The sequence below is a fragment of the Larimichthys crocea genome, chromosome X (genome assembly GCF_000972845.2).
Source record: "Larimichthys crocea isolate SSNF chromosome X, L_crocea_2.0, whole genome shotgun sequence".
Lineage (NCBI taxonomy): Eukaryota > Metazoa > Chordata > Actinopteri > Sciaenidae > Larimichthys > Larimichthys crocea.
Window position 1 is genome coordinate 9,863,167 of NC_040020.1, and position 17,795 is coordinate 9,880,961.

The following is a 17,795-nucleotide window of genomic DNA, read 5'->3' on the forward strand; positions in this document are numbered from 1 at the left end:
GCGTGACGGGAATGATGCCGCTTGGGCTGAATGAGACCCTTTGCTGGAGCAAAAAGGAGCAAGTGATGGAACAACTCACATATGACTCAGGATTTTGACAACCACGAGCTACAGTTACTGCTCATAAGTTTACATAACCCATGGTGAAATTTGTGCCGTATTTCTTGATACTGCATATCGGTGGCTTGCACTTTTCTGTGATAGTTAAGTTTCTCTGGTGGTGCCTCCAGGTCTCGAAATTCTTGGATTGTCTTGCATGATCTGCACGTTTGGGATCAGCCTTAAAACGGCTCATTGGTGCTGACAGGACCTGATGGCAGCTCCAGAACTTTTCAGAACGTTTTCTGCTGAATGGTTCACTTTCTTTCCCCGTCAGTATCCAGAAAAGTCAGTGCACCTGGATGAAACGAGCAAGAGCCAAGGAACTCAAGGCACAGGTGTGGACACTTACCTTTAATGGCCATTTAAACATGCTTCATCTGACAACTGTCGAAGAAAACTTTTCTCCATGATCAGTCCAAATAATGTAGATGATTTATATAATCGATAAACTTTAAACTCTTGACGGATTGTTAACCCTAACCATAAAGCTGCTACATACCTTCAGACACACTGTTCACATCTGTGAGGAGCAGGGTCGGATAAGTGGCACACACCTGTTAGTGACGAGTTCAGTGTCAGGGTCATGTTTGCATGTGTTCACCTTGACGCTGAATGACATATTCTGTCGTACAAAGTCTGAAGTAAACTCTAACTAACAGACGTTACACTGGGCAGGATGTGAACTGCGTACGTCCTCTGCCCTCATGTGAACTTATTTATCTGAGGAGAGGTCACGTCGGGTCACTGAGGCCACCCGCGATCTGTGTAACCACGCAGAACAGCGAGCACGCTGCATGTTACTTTATAAGCTTTATGATTTGTGGAGGCTTGAGGCAGAGCTGTAGACCGCCGAGGACAGAGGTCACTTCCCCTTTCATAATTTAAACTTAGTGGGTCTTAAAATTTGAACATTTTGAGGAGAAGCATCAATAAATAAAAACGTGGAGAATAATTATAGAAAACATCTTTTTAGACTTACACAAGAAATGAATGAATCAAACAGGAAAAAACATCAAAGTTAAGTTTGAGGTTTTTTGGAGGACTCCTCTCTCCTGTATCTCATAAAGTTATGTACAGCTGAATGGAGGAGAGAAAATAATAATCTGGACTGAAGGAGTGGATTATTTGATTGGCATATCCCCGTTTTAATGAGACAGAGTGGTTTTGAAACTCCTAACAAGATGATGCAGCGTGTCATGCGGCGCTTCTCTGCTGTAACTGCATGACTGTGTCTAATTATCTCCTGCTTCAGGCGATACCACTGAATAAAATAGCATAACATAGGTATGTATGCTTCCTCCGAGGCTGGCTCATTGTTTATCCGTCCTGATGCTTTAAACTGAAAACTTTAATTTACTGTAACTCCTGTAGACCTGCAGCAGTGGCTCAGGTAAATCTGCCCGTCGGGAATTTATTATTATTATTTTTTTAAAGCAAGATTTTAAGACTCAGCATTGGACTAACATTTCTGCAGTGCAGGCTCGTATCTTAAAAAGAATCTCATCTCATGGGAATGGATGGAGAAGAAGAAGAAGAAGAGAATTATTGTTTTTTTTTTGGATCCACCATCAGTTGGCTGTTCTTTCTGTACCAGCAGGTAACACTGAGCATAAAAAAAAAGACACAATCCTGTGGATTTATACACACACACACACACACACACACACACACACACACACACCAATCATTTGGCCACTGCTATCCTCCCGGGAGTGAAGATCATTAGCGCCTTTCATGTCAAGTGTGCACTCATGAAAGTCATTTCATACTTAACTGCAGAAAAACACATTACTGTTTTTGCAGCCACTGTTTTTTTAAAGAGGGTCACATGATGAGGAAAGGTCTCAGTGCCTGTGGCCTGCTGGCATATTCCTCATAAATGTTTTAAGGGGAAGGGAATTTGAGCCCAGAGTTTGTGAAGACCAGCGGATTATTTTTCTTGCTTAATTAAAGGAGAAGAAAAGGAAGATGTCAAAGCATCTGCACCCACACAGAGCTGTATGTAAATCCACTGAAGTTCTGATAAAAATACAACATTAGAAATATGTAGATTTTTGTTTTTCACACAAAAAAAAAGAGGCTTTTTTTTTTTTGTTGCCAGTTCTCCATCTTAAAACTCTCTTGGTGCGAGCCTTTAGGTAAGGCAATCGTTCATCTGGAGAAGGATAAAACCAGCCTGCGATGGCGGCGTTTCAATAAAGCTTGCAATGTGAACAGATGGCTTTGATTAATGCGGAGGCTCCAGACAGGATCTCCCTAGATGCCTTCTATTTCCTAAATGAGACATTTGTGTGCAAATGTATTGTTTGTCAAGTTGTCACCAGTAACTCCAGTAATTACACTGAAAGTTCTGTGCATTTTTTTTTTTTTTTTTAAATGGCCTCATTTGGCGTCTCTCTGACTCTGTCGAAGACATCTTTGTCTCTAACTTTGGCCTCATTTCTTCAGCTTGTACTTCTCCAACTAACCCCCCCTCTCCTGTTGTCACTCTAATCCCCCCGCTCTGTGATTTAGTGCATCACTCCATGATGTACTGTGTGACACGCACCTTGAGTGATCCCGAATATGCATTCTCGTTTGACAAAGACAGAGACAAAAGAGCGTAACCGTGGCAATAAAACACCTCCAAGGCAAAGTACGAAACTGTCCGGTTTGGAAATAGATGCAGAAATATGCAAAAAATGTTGAATCTGACGTTAAAAATGGAAGTGCATGCACAGACGTCCTTGTTTAACAGTTGAGAAAGCTCAGATTTTCTCAGATACTCCTTTCCTGGACTGCATCTGCAGGCTTTGAAAGTCAAACAATGTGAGATCCGGCCGGCTTATCCTGCTCAGTGTTATCCCAGAGAGAGACTCCTGTGCCGTCTCATTAAAAACATGACCATATTTAAAGTGACGGCTTGTTTCATTATGAGGTTGTGCACGGAGGAAGTGAAGCCAACACGAAACTCTAACAAATGAGCATTTACTCAGGTCACTTACAATACATCCAGGTATGCAGCGTTACACAACAAGCACAGGTGTGTGTTGCAGCTCTACAGTACTAACATGAAATGAAGAAAAGTGTAAACACATCCATAAAAAACAGGCTGAGAAGGTTCCTAAAGAAAGATTGCACGTTACGCTATAACAATACTTATCTGAAGCCCTAAAAAAACAAAAACAATCAGGTTAAAGATGAAAAAGCAATAAATAATAAATCGATACATAAATCGCACACAGCTGATGTTCAAACAGCTGCTTTTAACAGATGTAACAAAAGCTGCTTTCTGTTCTGTTCAACATACGGTGATTATCACTGCTAATTATCAACATCATGTCACGGAGCACGCGATGATTATTCACGCCGTCATGATGAAGAATGAAGAAGAAGAAAAGCAAATGTCCTAAAACCTTTAATGCCGTAAATAATAATAATAAAAAAAAGAGAGATTGGCAGAAGCACTTGGCATGTTTTTGGGTCTTAGGAGTCGATCACAGTGGTTAACTCTGAATGAACGCGAGTCAGGAGTCTTCAACCTGTTTCAGCCCACGGACCTCGTGGGCGAGAGACAAAGAACAGGGAGCCCACATGTACAAGCCTGGACTATAATAACTTTTATTTCACATTAATAACCTATTTATATGCTGGGTTACGAGCCTATATGTGTTTATGATTGATTAAAAGTTCATGCATATTATTATTGGTTATTTAATGCCAAGAGCTGTGCATCTTTGCATGTCCACTGATTCATCTAATTGGAGTGCAAGTGCCATCACTGTTTGTAGTTTCTCACATTCAGTCACTGTCATTGTCTGCAGTACCTCTGCAGACCCCCTGGAGGTCGTGGACCCCTGGTTGAAGACCCCTGGTCTAGAGAGAGAGTGAAGTAAACACACACATGACTTTGATTCTTAAGAGATGTTTGCATTCAGCGTGCGGCCGGCATGAGCATTAACGGACGTCACGTTTAGTTACAAAAAGAGAAAGTTACATCAGAGATAACGAGATAACTAAGACACAACATGTCATCGTCAGCAGGGGGCGTTGCAGCGTTGGCTTATTTAACGTCAGCTTTAGTTTGCTTTGGTTTCTACGAGCGTCGCTCCTGTGGTCATTTAAAAAATATTCATGATCTGGAGATGAAGATTCATAAAACATAAACACATTAATTTAAATAATGGGAATACTGCGTGCATGTAAACACACCCAGGCTGTGTGTGTGTGTGTGTGCAGTCAGAGGTAGCTTCCCCAAACTAAGGACAGATACATTCACACTTCTACACAAATCAAATCTCACTTTAACTCTCCACGTTTGGAGGCTACATTACATTAGGCTGCGTCTCAGGAGAGCACAGTGAGGACTACGGTTCCCTTGGTCTTCTTCAGGATGTCCACGGCTTCCGCGTGAGTCACGCCCTCCAGACAGCGTCCGTTCACGGCGATGATCTGATCGCCGCGCTTCAGCCTGCCGTCCTCCACGGCCGCCCCCTGCAGAGCACAAAGACGAGGTCAGAGATCAAGAGAGGCGGACAGAAAACTTTCTAAATGAAATCCTGTGAAACATATTGAACATAAAAACTTAAATCATGTCATTAAAACTGAAGATGTCTTGGTGGCACCAGTGGTACGAAACATTTTCTGCATGCAGCCAGTTCTGTATCACGCCGAGTGTATTCTGTCATGTCTTGTCTTTAATCAGTCGTTAGTCACATTGGGGTTACTCATTTCATCCCACAGGAATATTACATAAAAAGTCTCATACAAGGTCTGCACTGGACTAAAATATCTACACTGAATATATCATGTAACAGTCCTGAATATGTCTGCATAAAAATAGGAACATCTGAAACTCCTGTCCTCTTCTTCTTCTGGAGGAGTTTTCCTGGAAAAAAAAAAAAAAAAAAGCAGCAGCCCCTTGTGACCAGCAACTAAAGAAAGGATGTGAGCTTTCAGTGGATCTGCGCTCGGCACAAAGTGCTGGAAGGGAAATGAATTCCACTGTGGACGTTAATGGGTTAAGCCTTTTGTAGTTTCTAATTTGTGTTCTCGTCTCTTCTACGAACGCCATGCTGAGTGCTGAGATTACACTTCTGAATCGTGTCCCGTGAAAGATTTCTCCCCGGGGGGACGCTCTCTCACCTTGTTGAAGACGGTTTTGATGTAGATGGGCAGATCTCCGTGAGGGCTGCCGAACCCTCCTACGATGCTGAAGCCCAGGCCCGACGAGCCTCTCTCCAGAGTGATGCTCTTGTACATGCGAGTGCTGTGGGAACAGAATGCAAAGCAAATGAAACACGCGGCGTGTTCTGATCCCACCTCACCAGGACAGACAAGAGGTGAGAAAAGAGAGAGACAGACTTCTGATGAGACGTTACATCACATTACAGATCTTAATGTTTCTCCCATCATCAGCCTGAAAACTTGTCGGTAAAAAAAGCAGCTGAGAATGAAAACACGAGTAAAATCTGAGACATGACCTCTCTGCTCAGTACGAATATTACAGCCCATATTTCCTCGAAAACTCAGGAAAATTTGCCTACCCCACCCAAAGTCAGGTGTAAAATTACGTATTTTGGGGGTCTCGCACATGAACGCACGCATATAGCTCGACAGCGCCACCTAGGTGTGTGTTTTTGGCGGTGCCCCTGGCCACGGTTTCATCCACGTGTACGAAATTTGGAGGGAGTATGTAACATGCCCAGACGCACAAAAAAGTCTCTTGGTGCCTCGGGCTACAGTGAAGCGGACGGCGTCCAATTTTTGTCAAAGTTGGACTTTTCGTGTTTTTAGGTCATTTCCAGGGGTCGCATTTGAACGAACTCCTCTTAGGGATTTTATCCGATGTGCTTGAAACTTGGCGTGTGTGTTCTCAAAGCCTCGAAAATGAAAAGTTTTCATCTGAGGGCGTGGCAGTGACAGCGCGTCAAAGTTAACGCTGCCGATTTTTTCGAAAAAAAATGAGACTCCATTGACTTTTGGGCTGATTTTCAGGCAAAGGTGTTGGGCTATCATATACTTCCTCAGAGCTGTCTGAAACTTGTTGTGCTTGTTAAGACTAATATTATGCACAATTCGGCTGCATAATATCATTTGGGGGGCATGGCAAAAACGCTCCATAGCGCCCCCTTGAATTTTTCTTTGAGGCAGCCCCGCCACAGTTTTGGACACAGAGTTATGGAACCTCAGCCGAATTGTAGAACATGACAAGACCTACAAAAAAGTCTTTCGGACCAATGGGTTACAATGAACAGGAAGCCAGATATTTAAGAACGAACTCCTCCTAGGGATTTCATCCAATTCACTTCAAACTTGGTAGGTGTGTTCACATAGACTTCCTGAGTATTAAGATTATCAAAACTATGCAATTTGTGGAAACTGTGTGGGCGTGGCGATCCATAAAAATCATTCAAAGAAGAAATCGGCAGGAAGCACCTTCTCAGAGCTGTCTGAAACTTCTTGCGGCCATTTCGACGTGCGCACATGTGCGAGGGCCCGACCATCGCTGCTTGCAGCTTTAATTTGTTTTATTCTTCTTTTTGATTAGAATAACTTCACTATAACCCCAGATTTGTGTTTTGGCTGACTTCCTCTGCAGTAGTTTTGCTTCGTGTATAATCCTAACTCTGTATAATCAGTACTGTTTAAATATATAATAAGCTTCTGAGCTCCTTTGGGACACATGATGCTCATCTCTAATTCTAACGATGACCAAACGATGGATTAGATCATTCAGTGTCTGCCAGCTGAATTCTCTCTCCCGGGTTGGTGGAGGCGTGACACAGTTGTCAAATTTTGGACGGAGTCAGTAGTTATGGTAAAATCTCTGCACCTCCTCTGCAGATAATGTTGATTCGATAATGATCTTCACTTCCTGGAGTCAAGCGGCAGAAGTTAAGTGACAATGTGTGAATACTAAACACGCAAGACTAGTCTCACATGTCAGTGTTTATAACACGGGCTGTTTTTCTTTTCGCTGGATGGACCGCTTTAACTAAAAATAGAGTGTATCCACTTCTTCACTTCAGGCGCTGATTAAATGTGATCTCAGAGTTATTGCAGAGTTGTTTTCAGTCCCACGACCTTGGGCTCCAGTTGCCTGTTTTGCACGAAGGGTTGCAGCAGATTTAAGACGAAGATATACTGATGTTTGCGATACTTAATGAATGTACTTCTGTTACCAGATTCTGAAGTTTTTACAGTGAAATGTATTATTTAGTTTGATAAGCTGCCAAAACAAAAAGTTCTTTTCAGAATAAAATGAAACAGAAATTGTCTGAAAGCAAATTAAAAACAGCGAACTGAAAAACAAGTTGACACGCTGCAGCTCATCGTTGCCAAAAGAACATTTGTCCCACTGCTTCCTGCATGTTCTCTGTATTGTCAACAGGGACCGGGGTCTGCCTTTGTCCTTATTTTTTTTTAAAGATTATTTTTTTGGCCTTTATTGATAGTACAGCTGAAGATAGACAGGAAGCAGAGGGCAGAGAGAGGGGGAGTGACACCCAGTAAAGGGTCGTCCGAGGCGGGATTCGAACCGGGGCCAGCTGCAGCGAGGACTACAGCCTCCACACACGGGGCGGCCGCTTAACCCACTATGCTACCGACCGCCCCTTTTGTCCTTGTTTAGTGAATAAACCAGAGACAAGAAGAAGAAGAGGTGAAGTAAGATCGCAGACCGTGAGGAAAATGATTCTCACCGGAGGTTGTTGTGAAAGCGAGGCAGGCTGCTGGGTTGGCCTGCCGACCGGACGTGCACATCATTGTGGTCCTTTGTGCTGCAGCCGCCGGAACCTGCCGCCACCTAGATAACACACACACACACACACGCGCACACACACACACACACACACACACACACACACATATCTCTAAAGCTCTTAAAGATCTCATGAACCAGTTGGACAATATTCTACTGTACTGTAATAAAAATGAAAATCTAGCCCTGATCTGACAACAGACGAGAAACGTTTGGATTGCTCTGAGTGTACGTTCGTTCAAGAACCGGAGACTACTTTGTAGTCAGCATTAGAGATTTGAATTTAACTGATGAGCAGTGGGGTAACACGTGACCTTTTTGGGTTGATTGAAGACCAGGCGGTCCGCCACATTCTGGATCGTCTGAAGGGGTTTCTGTGTTTAGCGGTACCATGTAACCTATGACCTAGGCCATGTGTATTAATAGTTAGAGGAGCCACCAAGTCTAGGACAGAAGACAACGTGTTGACAGGTATTCATGGAGGGAGGAAGGGAGCCGCTAACAGGTGTTTACAGCCTCATCTCTTCATTGAATCCTCAGCTCCAGAAAACGTTCATTACTGTTTCGCTGTGCAGGCTGGGAGGCCCGTCAGGAGGACTGAGGAGACGACCACAGCCTGTATCAGGAGTCAGGTAGCATGTCGAGTCAGGTAAGGCCTAAATTTCTGATGTTGTAAAGCGGGAAGCGGCACAACCTGGCAACAAGCGGCGGTCAAAGAAGTCGGTCATTGATCATGACTGCTGGTAGAGACGAGAGCGAAGGAGTCGACTCTGATGTTGACGTCATGGTGTAGGTTCGGTTTTTTAAGAGGTTCAGCTGGAGGTGACCCGTTTTCATCCATGAAGATGTCAGAGAGACATTCAGAGATGCCAGTTGTCAACAGCAGGAAACAGATTCTCAGAGATGTCAGTGGCTCCTGACAACTGACATCTCTGAGAATCTGTTTCCTCACTAACAAAACCGTTCCATGGGCCGATTACCGTGAAGACAAACGGTGTCGGACACATTTTTGTCTTTGAATTACAGGATAGACTTCACAGCTGAAGGTCTAAACTAGCTGAGTTTATTCCCTCAGACACATTTCGTTTTATCTATATAAGTGTCTTACCGAGTTCTATAAAAAGTCATAATGACCTCGAGGGAGCAGGTTATGCTGCATGACTTCCTCTCCCTGACAACACTGAACTCAAACTTGCTGATGATGTTCTGCCTCACAGGCATTATAGATTATAGTGTGTCTCGCTGTGTGGCGTTACCTGCAGACTGACGCTTCCGGTGGCGTTCTTCAGCAAGAGTTCAGCTTGGACGTGAGTCATTCCCTCCGTGGACACGTCATTGATACTGACGATCCGGTCTCCTGTCTGATTGACACACACAAAACAAACTTTAACACCCCGTGAGGACATTTTTTTATCCACTTACAGAACATTAATTCCTCGCAGACGTGCCTGAACCGTAACCAGCACTGCTACACTTGTGTCACCTTGACTGTTTTCAGGATTTCGTTCAGTATTTTTGAGTCTTTGGGACTTTTTAGTTGTTGCAACCTCTATGTGTAACCTCCATTGTTGAAAAAAGTTGTTGCAACCTCTATGTGTAACCTCCATTGTTGAAAAATTGGTCTTCATTCTAATTAATAAGCCCTGCAAATATGCTAATTACGATGCAGAGCGTGCAGCTACACCTTTATTCGACCTTAACTCCCTAAAATCATCACACGTGAATAGATGGTTAACCTTGTGAGGGCTGACTCTTTGACTGCAGACGAGAGGCGAGTGCTCACGACGTGACGGCAGTGACAGATCTGTCCCCGCAATGTGATGAATACACAACGCACACACATGCACACACACACACACACACACAAACCGACTCCCCACCTGTAATTGCTGTGTTTTGGCAGCCAGTCCATTGGTATCCATGGAAGCAATAAAAAGAGGTACGTTGTCATGGGGACTGCCCACTCCTCCTGCTGCTACACTGATGCCCAGGGAGTCACGTGGACCCTGTGATACCACACACACACACACACACACACACACACACACACACACACGTTCGACATGTTAGACAATGCCACCGAATCACACGACAGATTCACCTAAACCTCAGGTGCTGCCAGGTAAGAAGGTTATATACACTGTATGTATAAACAAGGCACCAATTAACACAATTATTAATTATAATTTCAAGATTTTATGCCGTACCTTCTGTATTATTACTTTTCTGATGCCGGGGTAGTCCTGAAATGCTGCAGGAGGGAAACAGATATATCTTTGCATTTAATCAGCTTGTCAGATTTTACATATCTGACCTATAGTGTGTTCATATGTAGCTTTTATTTATATTCTTTATATTCCATACATAATGTCTACCAGTTGAATTACTTGTACTTACACCTGAACTGTATAACTTAACTTATTCTCATATATATCCACTGTTAATATATCCCTATACATATTTACATTATTATTCTGCATTTCTTTGTCTCTGCAACGACAATAAAGTTGAATTTAATATAATTTAAACGTGTTAACAGCATTTTTTTCCACTTGAAGTAAACTGCCAAATATCCGAAACACGTGTAAATAAAGCCTCACTAATAAAAATGTATATATGTGTGTGTGTGTGTGTGTGTGTGTGTGTGTGTGTGTGTGTTTCTGCCTTCAGATGATGAGGAGCACTCACAGTCGCTCCCTGGTTTGTTATCTGTCTCCCTCTGGTGGCCGATGGAAGCATCACATCCTCTTGATGGGGTCAGGGTGGAGCAGTCGGAGGAGTCTTCGCTCTGGATAAAACACAACTTAAAGTACTCCTAAGTTCACAGAGTGTCATTGTTAAATAAAATAGTGCAAAACGAGTAAGCTGCAGAAAGTATTCAGATAAAAAAGTTTAAGGGTTTAAAGGAGGTCTGGACTGTAAAAACCGGATGACATGACGCATGTTTACATGTTTGACGGCCTGTCATAGGTCAGACGGCACACACACTTTACCTGGCTGCGCTGTGAGTACTGCAGTCCGGCTTTAAAGCGCGCCACCTCCAGGTGAACCGCTGCACTGCAGCCCTGAGAGTGAAGTGACACATCTTTACATAAGAGGATGAATCCATAAAAAACAAAAAAACATATAACTCAAAACTAAAATTCGCTCATGGACTTCTTGTATGTGTGAAGCGTGAATGTGTCAGACCTGCAGAAGCTTCTGTGCGTGTTCCTGCGATGCCGCGCGGACGTCCTCCCCGTTGATTGACAGAATCTGGTCACCTAGCAACAACCTGCCATCTGAATCTGCTACGCCTCCTCTGATGATATCTGACACAAAGATGCCCGTGTCATTACTGTTGGGAGAAAACAGAGGTCAGAAAGTGTGTGTGTGTGTGTGTTATAGAATAAATGACATGACCTGTAAGGCCACTGTTTGCTCATACATACACAAAGCTGCGGGAAAATCGGCACCTAAACTCTCCAGAAATAAATGTTCTCGTGTCTTCTGTGACCCGACAGCCTGGCTCTCTGACCTCTATGGTGATAATTGGATATTGTAACGGTGTATGATTTCATTACGTGTCGATCACACATTATTTTTTTTTACAATAATAATCCCTGTTGCTACACACCCTGACCTCCGGCTCGGTAATGGCTTCACAGCTCGAGAACACTCTCCACTATTTTTCCTCTGAAATGGGTCAATTAATTGGAGAGCAAAAATAAGTGTATTACTTTAGATTTATGAAAGTACATGAGGTCATCTGATACTTCACTTAAGCAGATAAACTGGGCTTAAAAAAAAAAAATGAAGAACAGAGACAAGTTTTACACTAAATTAAACTCCAGCCTGCAGATTAGGTTTAGGTCTGGACGCACCGCATTGAGTCTGATTGGTTAAGAGGCTTTATCAATGGGAGGAGCAATAAAAACAGTGATCCTGATCAGTGTGTAGGATCATCACATATCATCCACAACACTGGAGTAACCCAGGGCTGCACACAAACACGACAGCATAGCCACTTTCGACTCCAACACCACGTCGTCAAGTTTGCAGACGACACAGCCGCGGTGAGCCTGATCACTGGAAACAATGAGAAGGTCGATCTGAAGGAAGCAGAGAACCTGATCCACGGATTTCAAGACAAGAATCGTCAAAACGTCAGCAAGACTAAAACGATGATCGTGGATCGTAGGTAAGGACTTATGCTCCCGGGTCTAGTACTTCAGTGTCTGAGGGCCTGACCTCGGTGTTGCATACTGACGTGCTGGTGAAAAACGTGAGGCAGACGCTGTTGCAACTTCAGACGCATGAGGAAACTCCAGGTACGCCCGCAAATACTGAAGAATTTCTACTCCTGCACCACTGAGAACATTCTGACATCTAGTCATTTATTTTATGTTCAGCCACTAATCGTACACAACAGACTTTTAAATCCACTGACAGAAGAGTCAAGGCAAGTTTTCTCTTTGACTGAAAACAACGACACAAGTATTCAGCTAAATAACAGAAAATGGACTTGCAGTAAGAAAGGAGCCATATTTTCACCAAATCACTTTCTTTTATATGAAGCAGCATAATTCAGCAAGTCCATGGTCAGTTTATAACCGACCTATTTCACAAGGTACAAGAGTTGAAATGGTAAATGGACTGCGGTTAAATAGCACTTTCAGACAAAGCACTTTTCAATTGGCCTCTCATTTACCCATTCACACACACACACACACACACACACACACACACACACAATCGATAGCAACAGAGCTGCCGTGCAAAGCGAAGGCCTGTCCATCAGGAGAAGCTTCAGTCAACATGTGGACAGGAGGAGCTGGGGATGATCCTGCTTTGGATGTTTGTGTTTGTGTGTCCAGAAGGTACAAGATAACTTCATCCCTCCTTAATTAACATTACAAACACACCTCTTGCCCACAGTGGTGAACCCCAGCCCCTCTCCGGGTCGAGGCCTCAGCTCCAGGCTGAAGACGTCCCACAGGTCCTCCTCCCTGTAGGCCTCCTGGTGCCTGAAGACGCACAGGCGAACGCGCTGGGTGGTGAGCCGCAGCACGCCGATGGCTTCATCGTGAGTGGCCTGCCGCAGGTCTATGCCGTTTACCTGAGAGGAGGCGGAAGAGACGGACACAGGAAGATAATGAAGTAACTGTATTTGTATGACAAACGAGCGCTTTGCCGTGATTTATGGCAACATGAAGGACCACGGCATCAATCTGCGAGCATGTCATGCTTTGAACCGTCAATGCTTCCTGCTGCTCTGCATGATTTATGCACTCTTGCACGCTCATGCCGATTTTAGTTGCTTCCGTCGACATTTTCAGCATCTTATTTTATTTAAAAAAAAAAAAGTTTTTATTCCTGAAGCTGTCACATCATCGGCTTTGGAACATCTTGCAGTTTCAGCTGCAGTCAACCAAAATTAACATACAGACGCCCATGAAAATGTTTGTCTGTCACTAGATTGGGCAAAAAAAATAAGAGATAGAGCAAGCATCACACGGTGTGTGTATGTGTTTGTGTGTGTATGTGTTTGTGTGTGTACCTCTAATATCTGGTCTCCAGCCTGCAGCCTTCCATCTCTCTGTGCTGCTCCTCCATAATTTACTTCATGGATTATTACTGCCCCCTGGTGGAAAAATCAGAAAACACTTAAATATTACAGAGAATCCAGTTCAATTGAATCAATATCGTACTGTTTAGTATTTTCCACAGCGTGCACTAAAACATTTAAAGTTATTTCCACAATCACCACTTCCATTGTCTGTACAGACGCGTTATCAAAGTCTCAAAAGTTGATTTAGAACGATTAAAACTTCATGAAATCAAAAAATCTTTCTCAAAAGTTAAAACTTGTCTGCTCTCACCAGCAGAGTGTCACATCCTCCCACGATGCTGAGGCCCAGGCCGACGCTCCCTTTACAAATCTCTATGGTCGATTCCCTGCCAGCCACAACCGGGCAGCTCTGGGGGTCGGAACAAGTCGCAGGAGCCGATCCGAGCCAATCAGACAGCCCCGTGGGGGAGGTCTGCGTGGTGTTGAGGGATGGAGAGGAAGCGGAGGAGGAGGAGGAGGCGGGGGGAGTCAGGGAGGAAGCAGGGGAGAGAGAGCAGGGATCGGTGAGAGACGACAGGGGAGAGGAGGGAGGGAGGCTCCTGGAGCGGCTGATGGAGAGCTTGACAGTGACCCGGTGTTTGAGAATCAAACTGGACACCTGAATACAGAGAAGACAGGTGAGTCGTGAATCATTAAATCAGCTCGACCTTGAAGTGCATGCTGTGCGCGGGCGTCTGTACCTTGTCCACTGACAGTCCTGCCACAGGTTCATCACCCACTGCTACGATTCTGTCTCCAACCTTTATCCTGCCATCCTGCACACGCACACACACGCACACACACACACACACACACACACACACACACACACACACACACACACACACACACACACACACACATGAATAAAAAATGGGAGATGAGCAAAATGCACGAAAGTGTATGTAACAGAAGGATGGAGAGGAAGTGAGATTAAAAATCAAACACACCCTCTGGACAAATATCTGAATAAGTGTTGCCTGGGGCCAGACATGAAAGCTTATTAGTACATGACGACATCGCTTTAAAACACGGCAACCGTCGCCTCGAAGTTAAAGTGCTTTAAAAACTACCAGGAGACACAGCACGGTTTACATCACATGCATTCTACAGAAAAGCAGAACTCTCTTTATTCTGATGGATTAACAAAGTTACAGTCGAGCGATTAAAGCTTTAAAGAGGCAAAGATCTGATTCATTTACAGTAAAAGTTTATGGAGATTATACAAGTTTATGGATTTCAGGAAATATTTGTGAGATTCAGTATGAAGAGAAATAAAGTACATCTACTTGAGTATTTGCTCATTTTATGCGACTCAATAAAAATCGTACATATGACTACACTTGAACAGATAGAGTTAATATATAGATATAGTTACATGCATACATTATCTGTAACTGCATGCACGGGGGGGCTACAGTCTATCCCAGCTGACATTGGGGTGAGATGCGGGGTGCACCCTGGGCAAGTCGCCAGTTCATCGCAGGGCACATCGAGTCAAACAAGCATTCACACTCACATTCACACCAACGGACAATTTAGAGCCACCAGTGAACCTGTTAAGTGCACGTTTTTGGACTGTGGGAGGAAGCCGGTCCCCGGAGAGAACGTGCATGCAACTCCACTCAAAAAGATATAGTTACATTTTCATATGACACATGTGACCATATAAAATTAGATCTGATCTCGCTGGTTTTCAACAAGTACCACTGGTGACACGTCTTCCTCTAGTGGTACGTGGAGGAATCTCTGAAATATTTTAATATATAAGCAAATAAATAGAAACAACATTTTTTTTGATCCCTCGAGGGGAAATTAGTTTTTACATGCATTTGCACCCGAAATACAACCACACACACACACACACACACACATAAAGGGCTCATAGACATGCAAATGTAGAGAGAGATGGTGGACTGATGGGCAGCCACACAGAGTGCAGTTGGGGGGGTTCAGTGCCTTGCTCAGGTGCACCTCGGCAGCCCTCAGGAGGTGAACCGGCACCTCTCCAGATACCAGTCCACCTTCCATACTTTGGTCCATACTGGCCACCCTCCGGTTCCCGAGCCAAGTCCCTACAGACTGAGCTACTACTGCCCAAATGAATATAAATACAAATTATACTGTCAAAATTAAAAATGAAAGTAAACTGTGAGATCACTGGAGTGTGATTTGAAATAAGTTTACATGAATCCATGATTAGATATGAGCTAAAATGTGACGGTGAGATAATGAGCGGAGGTAAAATGAACGATAGAAAAAAAAAACTCCGCTGTGATCGTGGCTCCAAACAGCAAACATTAGAACAGACATGGGGATCAGGAGTCCCTTCCACTAAATTAGCTCTCGTTCTTGAAGTGCTTCCACTTTGTCAACAACAAATAATCTCCTCATTAAGAACAGACCTGCCTTCTGTGCGTGAACTCTCTGTAGCTGCGTTTAAACGTCTGTCGCGATGACATCACTGACATTTTCTAAACGCGGTGCACGCTGTAAAAAGTTTAAGAAACACTAAAGCACCCAACAATACATAAAGCCGTTTAAAGCGGCTCTACTTCTTACATCTTAATGCGGCAGTAATAAAAATAAACCAATAATATAACACTCTGACAGGGGCCACTCCATTACCTTCAAGTACATTTTAATACTTTAGTGCTAAAGCAAAATTATGACTGCATATTCATAATAAATGAACAAGTGGTGATTTATACACATTACAGATGAGAGAGGAACACCAGAATGGTGCAGAGGTGCAGTAATAAGGTGTAATAAGCCACATGAAGGATGAAAACACATTTATGTTACAGATGATGACGCTGCTGGTGATGTCACACCTTACTGGCTGTGCCGTGATGGATCAAGGACCTGACAACCACTCCTTCCTTGGACTCCTCCAGGCAGAGTCCAAGATCTACGTGATCCTGGAGTTTGAAAAGAAAGGAGACAACAAAGTCAAACTTTGAACCAAGAGCTGGCGAAAGCTTCTCGCAGTGCTCGAGCTGTTGGATATGTGCCACCGGAGGTCTGACAGTGCCAAGGTTGGCTACCTGAGGCAGAGTGATGTGCTGGGTGTCTCTGGATAATCCTCCAGGCTCTGCAGAGTCCACTCTGTCCTCACACTCTGTTCTGGTTTCCTGGGTCGTCTGACCCGGATCTGTTTTATTCCTAACAAAAACAAAAATCACATTTCATCCTTCAACGCTTGTTGAGAAAAGGTTTGGGAGCGATGTAAAGGCGAGCAGTCGCCATGTCTCACCTGATGAGAATGATCTTGACTTTAGCCGGGGCGTTATTGATGATGGTGGAGGCGTTTTGGTGACTCCGGCCGTACAAGATCTGACCGTTGATCTGGAAGAAAAATCATAGTCATGCGCTATCTCGCCGAGCGTTTCCTTTATCCCATCCATCTCTGCGTTAATCTGCCATCTTCTGTCATCTTCTTCTACCTCCCCTCCCCCCCTCTCTCTCTGCCTCCATTCTCGTCATCATCTCTTTTACACGGTTGCTCATTGCAAGAATCCAGCCCGGCACCCACCATCCTTCAAATGGTAATTCGGCTGATAAATCTACTGGTGGCGAGTACTCAACCCTCTCCACTCGTCCATGCCTCCTACCCACAACCCACTGCTCTCCTTTTGCTGCTCCCAATTTTGACTCAGATATTTTGTCTCTCTCTAGGACTCCAACCTTTGCTGCCCCCTAAAAAAACCCTCCCATCTGTTAATCTAACTGATTGCCCCCTTACTGCCTCTCTCCTCCTTACCTCCAGCAGCTCATCACCAACCCATATCCTCCCGTCTAAACCAGCAGGGCCCTGAGGGTCTATCTCCGCCACATAGACACCCATGCGGGCTCTGGACCCGTCCTTGTTCCCCGTGAGGCGGATTCCTAGGCCGTGAGCTGCAGGGTCCTTCTCCAGTTCAATCATGTGAAGCTTCCCGGACAGGCTGCCATAACGCTGAAGCATCTTTTCTAGGAGAGGCAGAGTTAACAAACAGGAGGCTGTTAGGAGGAGGATATGATGGCTAAAAAAAAAAAATGTGTAGAATGCTACATGTAATGACTGACACTTCATGTGGAGAGGAAGCATTACACCCTAGAGGAGCTCGTGTGAGTGTGTGCTGCTGCAATTTGTCTGGAAGGGAGGATGTCAGTCATGTTGAGGGCGAGAGTGAAGGATGTCTGTGTTTCTGCATAATGCACGCGCACGGTGACTGGATAACGGTTTTGCTTGTGCCAAGAGAAGAGCTGTGTGTGTGTGTATGTGTGTGTGTGTACTGTATCACTAAAATAGATGATTTATGTTTGTGTGTGTGTGCGTGGGGAAGGATCTGAGTGCTTGGCACTATTTTCTATATGAAG

General features: G+C 44.2%; 1 protein-coding gene across 1 annotated transcript in view; it reads right to left on the reverse strand.

Annotated features, from left to right (window-relative positions):
* Positions 1-3,083: 3,083 nt before the first annotated feature.
* The window catches only part of si:dkey-92j12.5 (multiple PDZ domain protein), a 42,606-nt gene continuing 27,894 nt past the window's right edge, over positions 3,084-17,795 (reverse strand). The window contains exons 29-45 of the mRNA XM_027282318.1: positions 17,197-17,405; positions 16,690-16,781; positions 16,481-16,598; positions 16,268-16,354; positions 14,135-14,209; positions 13,705-14,052; positions 13,383-13,466; positions 12,748-12,941; positions 11,033-11,180; positions 10,837-10,908; positions 10,532-10,658; positions 10,051-10,094; positions 9,724-9,849; positions 9,100-9,204; positions 7,785-7,888; positions 5,227-5,350; positions 3,084-4,575 (exon numbers count right to left, since the gene is read on the reverse strand). Coding sequence (XP_027138119.1) covers positions 4,429-4,575; positions 5,227-5,350; positions 7,785-7,888; positions 9,100-9,204; positions 9,724-9,849; positions 10,051-10,094; positions 10,532-10,658; positions 10,837-10,908; positions 11,033-11,180; positions 12,748-12,941; positions 13,383-13,466; positions 13,705-14,052; positions 14,135-14,209; positions 16,268-16,354; positions 16,481-16,598; positions 16,690-16,781; positions 17,197-17,405 — 2,204 coding nt within the window. The 3' untranslated portion in view covers positions 3,084-4,428. The remainder of the gene's footprint in view (positions 4,576-5,226; positions 5,351-7,784; positions 7,889-9,099; positions 9,205-9,723; positions 9,850-10,050; positions 10,095-10,531; positions 10,659-10,836; positions 10,909-11,032; positions 11,181-12,747; positions 12,942-13,382; positions 13,467-13,704; positions 14,053-14,134; positions 14,210-16,267; positions 16,355-16,480; positions 16,599-16,689; positions 16,782-17,196; positions 17,406-17,795) is intronic.